At 49.1% G+C, this 15,525-nt stretch overlaps 1 protein-coding gene across 1 annotated transcript in view; it reads left to right on the plus strand.

The window, feature by feature from the left end:
- The first annotated feature begins 63 nt into the window (after positions 1–63).
- The window catches only part of PLEKHD1 (pleckstrin homology and coiled-coil domain containing D1), a 32,667-nt gene continuing 17,205 nt past the window's right edge, over positions 64–15,525 (plus strand). The window contains exons 1-3 of the mRNA XM_013174128.3: positions 64–8,662; positions 14,633–14,726; positions 15,237–15,326. Coding sequence (XP_013029582.1) covers positions 8,514–8,662; positions 14,633–14,726; positions 15,237–15,326 — 333 coding nt within the window. The 5' untranslated portion in view covers positions 64–8,513. The remainder of the gene's footprint in view (positions 8,663–14,632; positions 14,727–15,236; positions 15,327–15,525) is intronic.

Consider the following 15,525-nt stretch of genomic DNA (forward strand, 5'->3'; position numbering starts at 1 on the left):
TGCAAGCACTGCAGACAGTACATCTTATTTTTGTATGATTGTGCTTGCAGCTTCCCTTCATAATGTCTGAGCACTTGGAAACGTGAAGCATGAAACTGACTGCACGTTGGGAGGCAGTCTAGCGTGTTGATTTGGACATGGCAAGAATGATTTTAGAGGTATAAATACAGACGGGATTTGACAGCTCCGCTTAAGAGGGGCGTTTGACAACTTCTGTCTCCCACCGAGTGCTTAGGAGCTGGCGTTGCTCTGAAGCTCCGCCACCCTCTGGAAAATCTTGGATGCTTACAAGGCAGAGATGTCTGGAGGGTCGTGAAGAGATGGCTGGCTCAAGATTGCTGATGAGGACCTGCTAGGTCTGAAGAAAACTGAGAGCGCAGGTTGGAATGAAAGTCTCGCCAGCCCCCAAACCAAAATGCCAACACTCACCAGAAGAACGCAGCGCGAGGTACTTTGTAACAGAGCAGCCTCCCTTATTGATGTGCCTGTGTGTGGTGTGGGTGACAAGTCAACTTTAAATACTTATGCAAAAATATGAGTTCCCCTACTTTGGAGGAAACCCTGGCCTCCTTTTGCTTTTTGTGTTATGGGGGAAAATGATTTATGAAATCTTGCCCTTGTTGTGTCTTTCCTCCCCTCTTGCTGTTCTCGGGCACCTTCTCACAGCTCAGCTTTCCACGTGTCTGCCACGGGATCCTGCTGCTTACCTGTTCACAGCTCTTCGTATTGTTGTCAGTCTTCACTGTTGTCACGTTTTTTCTTGAAGGCAGCCTACCTGCTTCCTGCCACATACAATGAACTGAAAGGCAGTGTTAAACCACAGCGATGTAAGCTTTCCCTTTAGTCCCAGTGGTTGTAGTCATTGTAACTGAGAGCAGATTTTGTTCTTGCTGTGAAGGAAAATTGTCTTCTTAGGCTCCTGAATTTCTCTGGAAGGGTTTTATTTGCTTCTGACATAATTTTGAGTTTCAAAGAATAGTTGCAATTTAAATTTTAAGTGGTTTTTTTTTTTTTAAGCGATGGGTAGGCAGGGGATATGAGGAGAGCTTTGAAAATAGATTTTGTTAGCCTCTGAGCAAAAACATGCAGGATGTGTTTTTTTTTTTCCTGTTTTCTCGCTACTGGACGCTTTAGGACATATTTTTAGGGTTTGCAGGCTTTCTTAAAAGATTTGCAGAAATCCAGGCAGCTGTGCGTTGTGTGCTGTGACTTTTTGGAAGATGGGTGCTATGGCTACTGCCAGGATTTAGTGCAAGGCTGAGAAGCAGAGTTGGGATCTTTGAAGTAAGAAAGAAACAAATAGGGATTTGGCTGCAGGTCACGAGACAGTTCATTAGGAAACACCTGCACAGGCATTTCACATCTGTGTATAGGTCCAGGGAGGAGCAGTTTTGCAAGTAAGTGGTCTGAAAATGTCATTTGACCTCTGGTGATAAAACACCAGGAAACCATCAGCTGGGGCAATTCAGGAAACGTTAACTGCTTAGAGCAGTCTAGGGAGTGAGGCAACCCCTTAAGGAGCTCATGGATAGGTAACGAAGGAGTCGACTTCGCCTCCCTCACGTTGTGGCTGGCAGTGCCCAGTTGGTCAGCACGTGGTGGGAAGGCGCTAACTGGATGTCGTCGAGGGCGCTGAGCAGAGTGGTGAGGCTGGCAGGGCCGCTGGAGCCCACCCGGTCCGAGCCCTGCTCAGGCAGGGCCACCCAGAGCAGGGTGCCCAGGGCCACGTCCAGGCAAGGGACTCCAGCACCTCTCTGGGCAGCCTGTGCCAGCACCTCCTCTGCGTGTTGGTGCCTGTTGCCTCTTGTCCTGCCGCAAGGCTCCACTGAGAAGAGCCTGGCTCCGCCTTCTTTACGTCCTCCCTTCAGGTATTTACATACACGGATGAGATCCCCCTGAGCTCCCTCTTCTCCAGGCTGAACAGTCCTGGCCCTCTCCTCACAAGGAGAGGTGCTCACTTCCTTCTCCTTCTTGGTGGTTCTTTGTTGGATGCTCTCAAGTATGCCCATCTCATACTGGGGATAGCTCTCTTGTGAGAGCCTTTAAAAATAAGGGTAAGATGTTGGCTTGACTTGGTTTATTGATGTTCTTGCCCTCCATGCTGTCCACCTGCCCTGTAAGCAGGGTTGGCTGTCAGGCATAGCCTTTCAGAGGAAGGGGAATGTTGCCGTTAGGGAATGAGGAAGGTATTCGTTCCCAAAGCAAAGGATCTTCAGGCATCCCTTCAAGCAATCGCCTCGAATGGAGGTGCTTTAGAAGTAATTCAGTAGAAAAAAATGATTTTTTCTTTCTTCTGTGGTTGCTATCTATAAGCTTATCTAAGGTCCTGTAACCTTATCATCTGGAATGCTTTAGCTCTTTTACTCGAGCAACAAGCAGTCTTCTGAGTTGTTTTTTCTGATAGCTCATAGGAGTTGTGGTTAGGAAGGTGTCATCTCTTTATGCTGCCTTAATTACAGGAGAACATGATTAACGTGAAGTCAGTGAGAGAACTGAAACAAATGGCAGTGTTGCTGTTGTAGCTGGCACAGGCAGATGAGACGCCAGCACTTAGTCAAATAGGCTCTTGGTTTTTTCTGCAAATAAAGCTCAGTTTTAATGCTGAAACATTATGCAGTATATTAGCATACTTTTAATGTGTTTAATAAAAATGTTTTCTGGCTATCTGGAGACTTAACTGCAGCGGTCTGGTGTCCATCCTTGTGAAGCTGTGGGGAAGGAGGAGGTGTTTTAGGTGTGTTTATGTTACAAGAGTTACCCCTGAAAGCTTAAATATGGAGGAACCGTGGTGTTGCAGGCGTTCTGATGATGGCTGTACAGTGTTCCATCATTTAAGGAAAAAAAATGTTTTTTCATAAGCATTTTTATCAGACTCATTAGGGATGAGCACTGCAGCAAGAAGATGAGCTGTCATCTATTGTTCCAGCTTACAAATTAAACCATTCTTCTACTGATATGTGCAAACCTCATCCAAATGTCCCTCCAGGCAGCATTGCAGAGCGTTCACCCTTTTTACCATAGCAATTTTTCTCTTGTCTAAAATGTCTGGAGACTAACAAGCCATTGCAGTGGATCTTGGATTAAGAAAAATGCCTCAATCAGAAAACATGTAGAGCTAATGAAAAGTAAGCTGCATTATGGCTGACACCAAACCATATACAGCATCAAGAAAATCTGAAATCCAAGGGAAAATTATAAAGGGAAAAGTGCTTGTTCTGTATCTGTGTGCCCATCCTGTGCCTGCAGTAATTACTTATGATATATGGTTGTAGTTTGCATTGGAGTCTGTGGATGTTAATGGTCTTTTGGACCAGACAGTACAAAGCGGGTGGAAGTCAGCAGACTGCAATCAATTTCTAATTTTCTTGCAGTTGAAAAACACCTCGTAGAAAGTAGGCCTGCACCATTGTACCCAAGCTACCGCAGGGGTGTGTGTGTGCGCTTGTGGTGGTCTGGATGTTGGTACCGGTGTCGCAGGTGAGGCGCTGTGAGAGAAATGAGGTTACGTGCTTCGGTCAGGGAGATCCTGCCAGGGCTGGGAACTGAGCCCAGGTGTACCGAGCCCTGCTTCAGTGCCCACATCACAAACACAGTGCTTGTTCTGTGCTCGAAATTAACAGGACCGAATAAGCAATTGCCCCTTTGAAGTGCTGTGCTGTGCCCAGAACAGCTGCTCCAAATACCTGTCTTGTCTCTGGTCTGTCTGTGAGATCTCTGAGTGTCCGGGCACCACGGGCTGCAAGGGGCATGGGAGTCTTAAAATTCGTGTGTTTCAGTAGCCCGTGCTACTGCTGTGGCATGTGTATGAATGTTGTGTGTAGCCCTTGACGTGACTTGCATGTTTCCTATGCAGAAAGCTTCCTATAGAGCTCACCAAGCAATTGCTGCTGAGCTGTGTAACCTCCTGAGATATTTCCTCTGCAACTTCCTACCCCTGCTGCTGCAGGGTTTGGGGTTGGGTTCAATGCTCTTAAAGGAGCTTTTTTTTTTTGACTGATGTTGAACCAGGTGTGGGTTGGAAGCTCTTTAACTGGTTCATCGCTAAGCATTTGCTGTTTATGCAGGCCACGTGAACGTTTCAAGAAGACTCTGGGCTGTCTTCTAGAAGGAGCTTTGTCAGAGGCACCTTACCGCTCCGATGCGTTACTCCAAAGGCCCTGGGAATGTCTGCTTAGCAGAAACATTTCGTTTAATAAACACCAGAGTGAATGAGTCTTCTCCCAGAAGAGATCTTCGAGTAGGATTAAAACAAAAACAAGCAAACAAAACCCACCACCAACAAAGCAGTCTCCTTTTAGATGATGAGAGAAATGGTCATCGACTTTGGTGTCAGTCCCTGAGCAAACTACCCCCAAAAAAGCCAGGCTGTGCATGCTTGCCATTCGCAAAGCTGTTGGACGAGCTGCTTGCTATCAAACCCCTTCACTCTTCAATAAACAGTAAACTAGAATCTTACTTTCTGTCTTCCTGTAAGCCTCCTGAAGTGGTGCTTATACCCCCAGCTAATGATTTGATTAATAAGACTCAGGGGTCACTGAAAATGGATCTGGGAGGGTTTGAATGGCAGGGGCTCAAGGAGGGCTTTGTCTGGACCACACTACTGAGGCCATGGGGCCACGTCAGATGGGGTTATAAATCTACAAAGGCTCTTTGCTTTAATGCCCATTTGCTTTGAGCTCTGCAGGACAGCTCCGAGTTCCCATCTGACGTTAAAAATTTAATCATGTGCAAAAGAAAATCTATCAGTGGATCACGTGAAAGAGATGGATTGGTGCTGGTCGCTTCTGCTGTGTTTAAAGCTGCCCCTGCACACAGCTGTGTATCTGGGGAGCTGGAGCATCATTTTGATAGGTAAATGTGGCATTTTACCTTCGCAGGATTGTTACATCGGAAAAGAAACCTGAGCTGGATTTTTTTTTTAAATGTCTCCTCATTGCTCCAGATGCCCGCTAATACCTCCCATAACTGCTAATGGGCCTTTGGGTGAAAACAGCCACCAAAAGCTGTAAGAGGAAAACGAATCCAAACCGGAGAGCCAGAGCTGAACCCTTCCGACTGCAGCAGCTCTTGTCCAAATCTCAATTTCCTAGCCTCAACCCGAGGACTGGTGTGTTCTTTTCTTTGTAAAGTGCTGCTGTAAGGCTGCCCAGGACATAAAGGAATAACTTCTTACCTTCCAAAAATGCAGGTCTGTTCCCTGGCTGGGGTTATCCAGCGTGTGCTTCCTTAAACTGGAAGGGGGCACCGCTAGCCGGAGGGTGGCCTGTGGCGATGGAGCATTGCTTCCCTGCTAGCTCGCGCTGCTGTTTGTCTCTGAGTTGTTTAAGCAAAATTGTATTGGCTTGATGTGTAGGAAAGCTAGGGACAGCAGCAGGGAAATAATTTGCTTGTCAATACAACCTGTCTCCCCGCAGGAAGGTTTTCTGAGCAAAGCTCCGGTGCTTTCTCCACAGGCCATGCAGCTGTGTTTTCCCTAGGAGCCATCGAGAATATAACATCCATGGAAAATCTTTAAATTATTACTCTGCAACAAAAATGTTTTGGAGGAAGAGGGTAGGCCTATCCGTACCCCTGGAAGGCACGGCCACCTCAGGTAGCTGTGCTTGTAGCATCCAGCCGAGCGATGGCTCTTCACCTCTGCTCCTCTCATCCTGTGCCCGAGCACCTCAGGCCCCCCGCCTGTGGTGGGTGCGCTTCTGCTGCTTATTCACGGCCAATTCCAGCTTGCTGGCTTTATTGCAGGCATCGACCTCTGCTAATACGTTAAGAGGGGAAAGAGCTCTTGAAACTTGAGAGCAGTCAATTTTTCCCCTTAGCTCTCACTTAAACAAGTGAAGTGCTTCCAGTCTCCTGTCATGGGTTAGCTCTACCTGCGATCATCCCTCAGGTCCTCTTCTGCATCGCCTCAGGGCCGGGGAATCCGTGTGGTCACAGCAGTGCGGAAGGGACCTGTGGGACTGGGGTCTTCCCTTACCTCCAGTGCAGACCGTGACCACACTTTGATTTTTGCACTTGTTGTATGATTATCCTGCTAAAGCCCAGTATGCTTGGGTTTTCCTCCTCGTATAAACGATGAGCTCCCAGGTTAAACCCAAACTGGTCATATAAATGTCTGTGTGCTTTGGGGCTGTTATTTTTCACCAAGATCTTACAGCAAAAAATAATCTTCGTGTTCAGTTGTGCTTCCTTGAGGATTTTTGTCTCCTGGGACTTGGAGAGGACACTTCTGCAGGACCTGGCTCTCCCTGCTTGCCTTGTGGTGGACCCTTTTTGCCTACCAGGTTTTGTGAGACTGTTCTTTTGATGTCTAATTCCTGGCCGGTGGAAGTAAGTTTGGCTCCTGGCAGAAGTAATGCCGAAGAACCTGTAGGCTGGCCCTTAGGCCCTTACCTTCTGTTTGTGAGAGAAACGTCGCTTGCCTTACTTGCAACCTGTTGGGTTGCTTTCCTACTGTTTCCTTCAAGCAGGCCCCCAATGTAACTGGATTAGCGCATGCATACTGGAAATGCTGCGTGCCACTGTTTTTACAAATTGCTTTGTCCCAGGTATCAGTGCTTACAGAATTCACCCGGCTGCTAATTCCTACCCTAGCATTGCTAGCTCCTGCCCGTTTCTAGCTCTTTTGGAGACTTGACGTAAGCAAGTTGCTTTTCCCCTCCCCTGGAGCTGCCTCCTGTGATAAAGTGTGCTGTGACTGCCCTGTGCCTCGCTTGGCCCGGAGGTCTAGGGGAGACGGTATCTGCGTTTCCAGCACTGTAAGCCACAGACATCCTTTCTCTCTTAATCTCTAAAATAAAAAGAAGGAAAGCCTGTTTTTCCTCGCTGCAGGTCACTGCTATAAATCATTGTGTCGGTGCTGGTGTCCAGGGGCAGAGACATCTTTATGCAGGGGCTCTGTGGCTTTTCCCGGTGCATTTATAAGTTAAGATGGTGTTGCTGGGCCCAGAATACTATTATTATTTTTTTATTCGTGCAATATAATTCCAGGGAAACTTTCCCCTCTCCTGAAGCTCTGGTTATGAGGAATGTTTTCTTTATAGTGCAGTGGGTGGGATGGTCACTACAGCGTTAATGCTGCTTGCCTGTGACACAGCGAGGTATTCCTGAGTTGGGGCTCAGGTGAGATGAGGCAGTAAATGCTGCTGCCCCCTGCTCTCCACCCTGTCCCTCAATGCCACTTTGAGCTGTTATGCCACCTGACGCATCCTGTATGGTCCAAAAACCCAGGGTAAGTAACAAAGCACTGGGGTTGCTGGCTCTCATCAGGCCATTGACGGTGATACTTATCAGGGACCTGCACCTGTAACTTCTCCCATACCAGCTGCAGCCCGTGCACAGCAGGCAGGCTGTGTTTCCTCAGCTTCAGAGGCTTTACGTGTGCTCTCCAAGCTCCTGCTTTCTGTCACCAGGCAAAGGTGAGCGGGCCCCTGTTCGATGCTGTGATGTGGCACAACCCTCGCTCCTAAACTGTAAGGCTGTGGGGTGCTGCTTCTGAACAACGGCACTGCTGGTGTGTTGGCAATTACAGCATCAGCGTCAGTACAAATGGGACGGTACAGGCCAAAATGGGAGTGGCGGTCTCACAGCATGTATACATCCGTATTGATTGTGTGATACCCCAAAATGGGGTCTTTAGGAACCAGGAGCAAAATCTCGTCATGTGAGTGCTGACTGAGAGATGAGTGGAGGCTCACCCGAGCCCTGTGCCATATTCCTCCATCTCTGCTGTGGCTGAGGAGCAGCTGGAACCCAGGAGGCAGGGCAGGGGCTGTGCCTGCCACATGCGGACCCCGAAACGCAGGGGGAGGCATCTTTCTGATCTCTGACCTCCCAGCAGGAGCAGCCCTTTAAGGACGAGGCAGGCAGGCAGCCTGGACGCTGCCCAGCTCAGACCCAGCAGCCACGTCAATGTCCCAGGGTGGGCTGTGCCAGCCTGGCACAGAAAAATCCTCCCCAGGGCAGAGAGAAGCTGATTGAGCTCGCTGGCTCCTGCTCTGCTCCCCTTTTGTGGAGGAAAAATAAGAAGCAGCTGCCTCCAAGCGTGAGATTTTGGGGTGTGCGTCAGAGTAAGGGATGCTTGACAGCAAAACGTCTCGCCCTGGTTCCTGCCTGGGGAGCTGCAATGTCAAGTGAGATAACCTTCCAGGCTGCCTTTGGTGCAGAGGTCCTTTGGCTTATGGTATTGCTCTCTGTCTGGTGAGCTGTCTGCCTCCTGTATGCCTGATCTCAGGCTTTCTTTGCTCCTTTTATTTTTTTTTTTCTCCTCGGGCTGGGATGTGCTCTGCCTTTAATGCATCGGGAAGCCATACGCAATGAGGAAACTCTCATCATCTGTGCATCAGGGCGAATTACTGACTGAGTGCTGAGCAGTCACGGTATTGATTCAGACCGTAGCCCAGTCTCTCCGCCTGCCGCTCGGCGTGGCTGGGTGCATCCTTCTGGTTCGCCGCATATAATCGGCTTCCCGGAGCCGCCAAGCAGAGGGGGGAGAGTTGGAACCAAACCCATCTACAATGTTTGCTTCAAAATCCAGCTCTGTGTCCCCTTCTCCGTCCATGGACCAGGCAGATTCGGATGCTCTGGACATCAGCACCAAAGTGCAGCTGTACGGCGTGCTCTGGAAGAGACCCTTTGGGAGGCAGTCAGCCAAGTGGTCCAGGAGGTAAGCCACGGGTGTCGAGGGGTGCTGGGGTGAAATGCTGGGGTGAGTTGGCTGCGTGCTCAGACTCTTTTCAAGTGCAGCCAGCCAGGCAGGGATGAGGGGTGAAGCTTTGGCAGAGCTTCCCTGCTGTCCTGTGTCTGCTTCAGAGACTCAGACCCCAGTGTGCTCTCCTCTGTCTGGCCACGGGGCATCCAGAAAGGGGTCTGAAAGGTTTGCTAGCACATTGCCAAGGGCAGACGTATGACCTATCGCACCGAAGTGATGGGTCAGCCTGAGGTGCAAAGCTGGCACAATTTCTGTACGTGAAGCACTGAGCCTCTCGGGAGAGCAGCTATCAAATGGTGAGGCAGCGTTGGTCACAGATGGGTACGCGCACAGGAGCACGGCACGGCTCGCTCTTGTTGCTCGCTGGGGGTACACGATCCTATGGATTAAGCCCTCCAGCATTCTTGGGAGGCAGACTCATGTCACTGCTGATAGGCGTCACTGGCAAGCCGCTCAGTTACAAGGCCAGCAGCAGAGAAACTTGTGTTTTCACCTTGCTGCTGTCAGAGATTTTGTGACCCAGGAGCTGTTGTTGTGAACTTTAGAAGGAGAATAATAGTACTGGCCCTCCTTTGGCAGTTTGGTAGTACTACCTCCTCTGGTAGATATCAGCAGAGGAAACTGTGCCAGAAATGCAAAGTAATACTGTTTTCCTTTTTTCCCCCCATTTCCCTTGGGAAAAGGCAGAAATGAGTTGCTAACAAAAGGCAGCCCAGGAAGCCCAAGCTACTCCTGGGGCTGAAAAGCAGCATGGCCTTTTGCTGAAGTGTAGACACAAGGAATCAAAGCGTTACTTCGGTAGTGGTTTTGCGCTTGTGGCTGCCTGGGACTCATGCAGGTTTTATTCTGTGCTCTTTTTTCTGAACGCGTGGCCTGTTTTCACCAAGGACAGAATTTGTGTCGGTGTTCCCTGCTCAGCTCACAAGCACTGCTATTTAAATGAATGGTGTCTGGAAGCTGACGTGACTGTGCTGCTGAGAAATGGACAAAATAGCATAGGGGGAAGGTAATTTGCTATGGAGGACGCATTCTTAAAAGATTTTCTTCCTAATCAAAATTTCTTACAGGCAAATGGCCCAGCTCTGCTCTCTCTGTCATTATTTATTTAGTGCTGTTCTATTCCTAGAAGTCATCCCCATCTTCAGTGAGTTGTAAATATTTTAGTGATGGTGAGTGGGAGGAGGCGGGGAGGCAGGCGTGGGGCAGCGTGGAAGGCTGGCTGCAAGCACGGCCACTGAGGGTCCTGGGGGAACAGGGACAGGAAGGTGTTTGGTAAATGGGAGATGACTCCTGGGCATTTGTAGGGCTGGGAAGGAGCGGCTTCCAGAGCAAAAAGCCTGTGGGACTGGAGGATCAATGGGAGAGCTGGTCCAAGAATGGGCTGATCCTGGCAGCAGAGCATAAGGAGGCATCGGCACAGGGGGAGCACACAGGAGTGGTGTGATGGTGCCCTCCTGCCTCGGGGTCGGAGGGGCCGGAGAAGGCACAGGTTTGCCTGGGGGAGCCCCAGCACATCGGGCTCTTCCGCAGCCTGGCTTTTGCTCTATCGAGCCCAGTGGGGTGGCTCCCGGGCCCTGGCAGTCCGTGGATGTATGCAGCTGGGTGCGGGCTGCAGGGTGCTGGTCCTGCGCGAGGAACCCAGAGCTTCTGGCACAGCGTATCTGGGGCCGTGCTGTGCCACAAGCTCTAAGAGTTTGCTGAAATTCCTCTGAAAGCAGAGAGAGTTCTTGGCACAGAACAGGTTCGCTCTAAACTCAAAAATCTTGCGTGTCATTATCCATCAGCCATTATGGGGGGGATGAGGAGCAGTCTCATGAATTTCCCACCCCCCATGCCCAGCAAGGCACAGCTGCTTAAGTGCATTATTATGTGAAACAAAGAAGAGATGTTTCCCTTTCTGGTTAAATTAAGTGGAAAACAAACAAACAAAACCCTACTGCTAGATACAGTTGGGGATCTGATCTCTGATGAATGCAGATTTTGTCCTGAAATATTGGATTTTATCTATTTTGTCTCATTTTATCTATTTAGTATTTACAGGCCATGCCTTAGCTGTGGAATAATTTTGCACTAGACAGAGGTAGTAGTCCCTGTCCTGAGGAAAGCCTTTCCAAGCGAAGGGAGATAAAGCAGGAAGATCGATCACGTCAGGCCATCAGTCATGCAACTCACTCTGTGTGGCTTTTAAGAGCTGCACTATGTTTACTGGCTCGATCCCATTCATTTAGCTGTAGCAACAGTGCTGCAGGAGATGCTGAGAAGAAAAGCAAGTGTTTATAGGAAGGATGGAGACTGAATGGATTACAAATCAGTGGGAAAAAAATCCAGGAAGAGTGTCCAGAGCTTTGGTGACTTAGTGATCGAAATCCCCGATTTGGAGACTTCATTAGCAGCGTCCTATCTCTGAGTAGTGCTCTCTGGCTTTGGAAAGCCATAGTCCCTTTCCTCCTCTTCCCACAAAGCTGCACTCACTTTTCCTTCCAACCAACGGCACGCAGTTTAGGCTGTTCTCGGGTACACAAGTTGTACCGGCAGCAGCATCAGCGGAGTCTGGAATGAAAGCCCGAGGTGTGTCCCTGCGCTGGAGCTGGCGCTGGTGGAGCACCGCAGCTCTCGGGGCTGGAAGTGACACATCCTCCTCTACCACGAGTAACCCCAGCCCCACACAGAAGTGTCAGTCTCTAAGCTGTCTGTCACCGTTCGGCTGTGACACTTTAAGGCTAAGGGGGACAGCTCAGGGGGCATCGGCTGAGTGGCTGTCCACAGCAAGGAGGAACACAGGGAACTGAAAAGGGTAGAGAACAAAAGGCAAAGTGTGCTGATACCTCTGATACCCATCGGAGGTGCCAGGCTGCTGCTGGAAGGAGGGACAAACAGCACTTGTGTCCTTTTCCCCTGATCTGTCCCTAAGGAGAGGGAGCGGGCCTGGGATTTGCTGTGTGTGCTCCTGGGCTGGTGCCCAGAGACCCGGAGCCAGCATGCTGCAGTGTGGTAATGTAAGTACTTAGCTTGGGCCACTGTTGCTTCAAAAACTTTCTCAAAGATTAGCTAATTAATCTCGTTAGCCCTCTGCGATACAAAGACAGCCCTCTATCCCCAGAGATCAGTATCTCTGCCTGCCATATGTGTCCGGTAGGCCTAATCCTGGCAGATCGCATCTCTGCCTTCGCACCAAGTCACTGCTTGTTGCTGTCCCTCCCCTATCCCGGTTTAATTACACTGCCATTTCGGTGGTTTCCCTCATCTTTCCACTCCCTCTTCCTTCCCTGTCACACCTGTGCCGAACTCAGACACATGCCCAGCGTCCCCAGCCCCGCAGGCCCACTCCTTGGGGTGTCTCTCCCATTCCCCCTTGGTCATCTTTGGCCTTCCTGCTCACCTGGGTGCTGCTGCAGCCATCTGCCTCTGCAGTCCTGCAACTTCCCTTCTCCCAGTTATTATTAATTATTATTATTAATTATCCCTGCATCTTTGTACAGACAGTTTGTCCTGAAAGTCAAAGCTGAAGTGGTAGTCTCGAGTTTTTAGGTGTTGCCTTTCAGGTAAGGATAGAAAAGAGAATATAAACAAATGCAGCAGTCCGCCAGCTAACTGGATTTACAGTGTTCTTCCTTACTTGTTTGGTTATTTTTTCCTGCTATTTCCTGTATTTTTAAAACTCTTATTTTGTCTGTTTTCATTCCAAATCCCCATGGATTCTCTCTGCATCCGTGAGGTCAGGGATCTGAAAGTTCATCAATCCGCCAGAGGCACATCAATTCTGGGAGATCAGTGCTGTGCTTTGCTCTTGTTTTTGTTTTGGCTCGTTTTTCCACTGGAGCATAACCTGTAATACGGGGATTAACAAGAACACTGAGCATCCAGAAAAGTATGTAACAAAGTAGGCACTAGAGATACGGTGACGATGCACCACTCACATGAAGACTTTCCCAGAGAGTTAATGAGAAGAGGTGGGAGGGAAAGTGAAACAAGAAGGCACAAGGCTGCTGCTGGCAGAAATGGCATGGGCAGGAGGAACAAGCCCTGGCTGCTCTGTGGGGACCTTCCTGGTGCCTGCCTTGGACGGGGCTCCAGGGCTACCATCAGCGTGCAGACGGTGACTCCCATGGGGCCATCTCCGATCCTGATGCAGGAATCACAGCTGCTTTTTCTGTTAACGCAAATGTACCAGAAAATACCAATCCTTGTTTCACACAGAGGTGGAGCCTGGGTGAATCCACGCCATCAGGCATGTCTCCTAGTGCCGAATCTGCCAAATGGCCTGTATTTGCCTGTGTCTCAGAGCTGTGTGAGTGGCTTACCCCTCTCTCTGGGATGCTCCTCCGTGTCCCTGCCTGCTGTCATGAGAGAACTGTTCTGTGGTGCTGGCTAGCGATCCCGTACTAGGGCGAGTGGTACTCGTTCCTCCTCAGGGACCTTGCTGGACTGGCTGCACGGGGCACAAGCACCCTTTTGGTCCTCTACTAACTAACTAAGCTCAGCACAGAAGAGTGCTTTTTGCACTGAGTCACGCTGTGCTGTCTAGAGAGGTTTTGCAAGGCTGTGGTTGGGAACAAGCGGTGAAGGTAGGCAGTCAACCGTGATGTTCCTGGAGCATCAGGCAAGAAGACAGTGTCCTGCTGAGGCAGCAAGCTGGCTGCTTCTTCCCACCTCCGATGTCCACACAAATGGATACAAATGAGTGGGCAAGGAGAAAGAAAAAAACTGAGGGCACCTGAATTCCTGCTGGTCTTTGTGCATTGTGAATGTTCCTGGGTGTAAATGTGCTCAATGTGTTCAATGACTGCCACTCTGAAACATCTTGAAGCAGGCCTGCAGCCAGAGTTTGCTGCAGGTCCTTCTACAGAACAGTGCAAAACATTTTCTTTGTCATTTACTTGTCTGAAAGCTCCCTACTAAACCATTCTCTGTCCTTCCAGCTGCTTTTCAGCATGTTTGAGTGCTGCAGATATTTAGGCTGAATTTAAGTGAAGTCAGATCTCTCTTCCCTATGCCATTGCCTGCAGGGTAAATGCAACATCAATTTTCTAAGAGAAGAGGCACTCTCCTAGGGGCATTTTGAACATCCAAATAGGCTAAAAGCAGAACTCCTTTAATTACAATTTTAGGACATGCTCCAGTAAATTAGAGGCTTGATTTACAGGTGCTGTGATGTTTTGTGGCTACCGTGCAGTGCTTGTCAGAACATACCTAAGGCTAATTGTGCATAACAAGGCACATCTTAATGTGATGCATATGAGAAGAAAATTCAATTTCCTTTCTATTTACAAAGGCCAGTGTTAGGAGACTTTGCCAACATCTCTGCTTAAAAATATCTCTAAAATTTATTTCTGCTTCTGAGTGCTCTCATGACGAATACATGGCCTTGAGAGTTGCTTGAGGATGCTCCCCTGTGGCTCTCCCTGCCATATGACTCAGTGTTACAGTGGGAACACTTCCCTCTTGGCTTACATTGGCAAGGGACAATGAGAGGACAAAGGGCAGCAGGGAGGTGATTGCAAAAATAAGCTTTTAGTTGCTTTTAGCCCACGTGAGAGCCTTTTAAAGAATGGAGCAGCTCTCTTCCAATAGGTTGAAGCCACCATGTAGGCTAGACAGAATACACACAGGTCAAGACATCAAAACACTTTGGCTGGGATCCTGTCTTGGATGCAGACTGCTGTCCCATTCCCCTGCCAGTAAATGATGCCATAGTTTGTTTTCAACACCAGCGTGTGCAGTATGGAAGCACAAGGCACTTGAACGTAGCGCTTACTGCTTAAGCACTAGCACTTGCCTTTGGATGGAAGTTGAGGCACCCCGCGTGAAGGTTGAGTGGGACTGGTCAACTTCTCTGCTCAGAAAGCAGCTATAGGTGGGCATTTTCTTGTGCTGTGAACGAAGAGCTCTGTTCTAGCAGAATTTTGTTTCTTTTCTGTCTTACAGGTTCTTCATCATTAAGGAGAGTTTCCTGCTCTACTATGCTGAGAGTGAGAAGAAGAACTTTGAAAGCAATAAATACTTCAATATCCACCCCAAGGTGAGCAGTGCTAGCAAGGGAGAAAGGGTTATTCTGTTCCTAGCTTCTCTTTTTCATTAGACTATCAAGTTAAGAAGAGGTAAGGCACAAGCTTACAGATCTGGGGAAGCGTCCAAAAAAAAGTGAGAGTTGTGTCAGTCCGCGGCATTGACCTACTGACAAGGGTAATGGATGCACAACCTTTATGTGCTATCTTACCACTCTGCAGCATCTGCCCCTGTCAAGAGATCACATTCTCCTTGACAAAACACCTTCCCACCTCCGTGCTTTAGCCAGCAACCTCCCCTCCAAGCTGAATGCATGTTTATGTCCTTTCAGATACCACTTGGAGGTCTCCTGGTGGTGGTGGTGGGAGTCCCTCTGCTTTTCAGGAGCTGTGTATATCACCCCCCCCAGGATGTCCAAGGCAGGGCATAGGCACAAGAGTGACCAAGGGTGGTGGTTCAGCTGATTAATTGTTAAGGGTGATACTTGACTTTGACTGATTGGAGTGCTCTGGTTCATCCCCAGGGTGTCATACCCCTGGGGGGCTGCATCGTGGAACCCAAAGAAGAGCCCAGCATGCCTTATGCCATAAGGATCTCTCATGAAGACTTCCATGTAAGTAGATTTCTTTTCCTTCTCAAGAAAAACAAAACCCAAAAGCACTTATTGCTCGTGAGCAGAGCTGGATTTCCCACTCTACCAATGTCTGTGTACCCTCTCTGGGCAAACTGTTCTGGGAGAGAGAGGGTGGCTTAGCATACAAAGTCCCCTCAAGGCTTTGCTACTGCCCCTGCTTTGACAGCCAACAAGGAAA

Source organism: Anser cygnoides, chromosome 5, assembly GCF_040182565.1.
Source record: "Anser cygnoides isolate HZ-2024a breed goose chromosome 5, Taihu_goose_T2T_genome, whole genome shotgun sequence".
NCBI classification, from domain to species: Eukaryota; Metazoa; Chordata; class Aves; order Anseriformes; family Anatidae; genus Anser; species Anser cygnoides.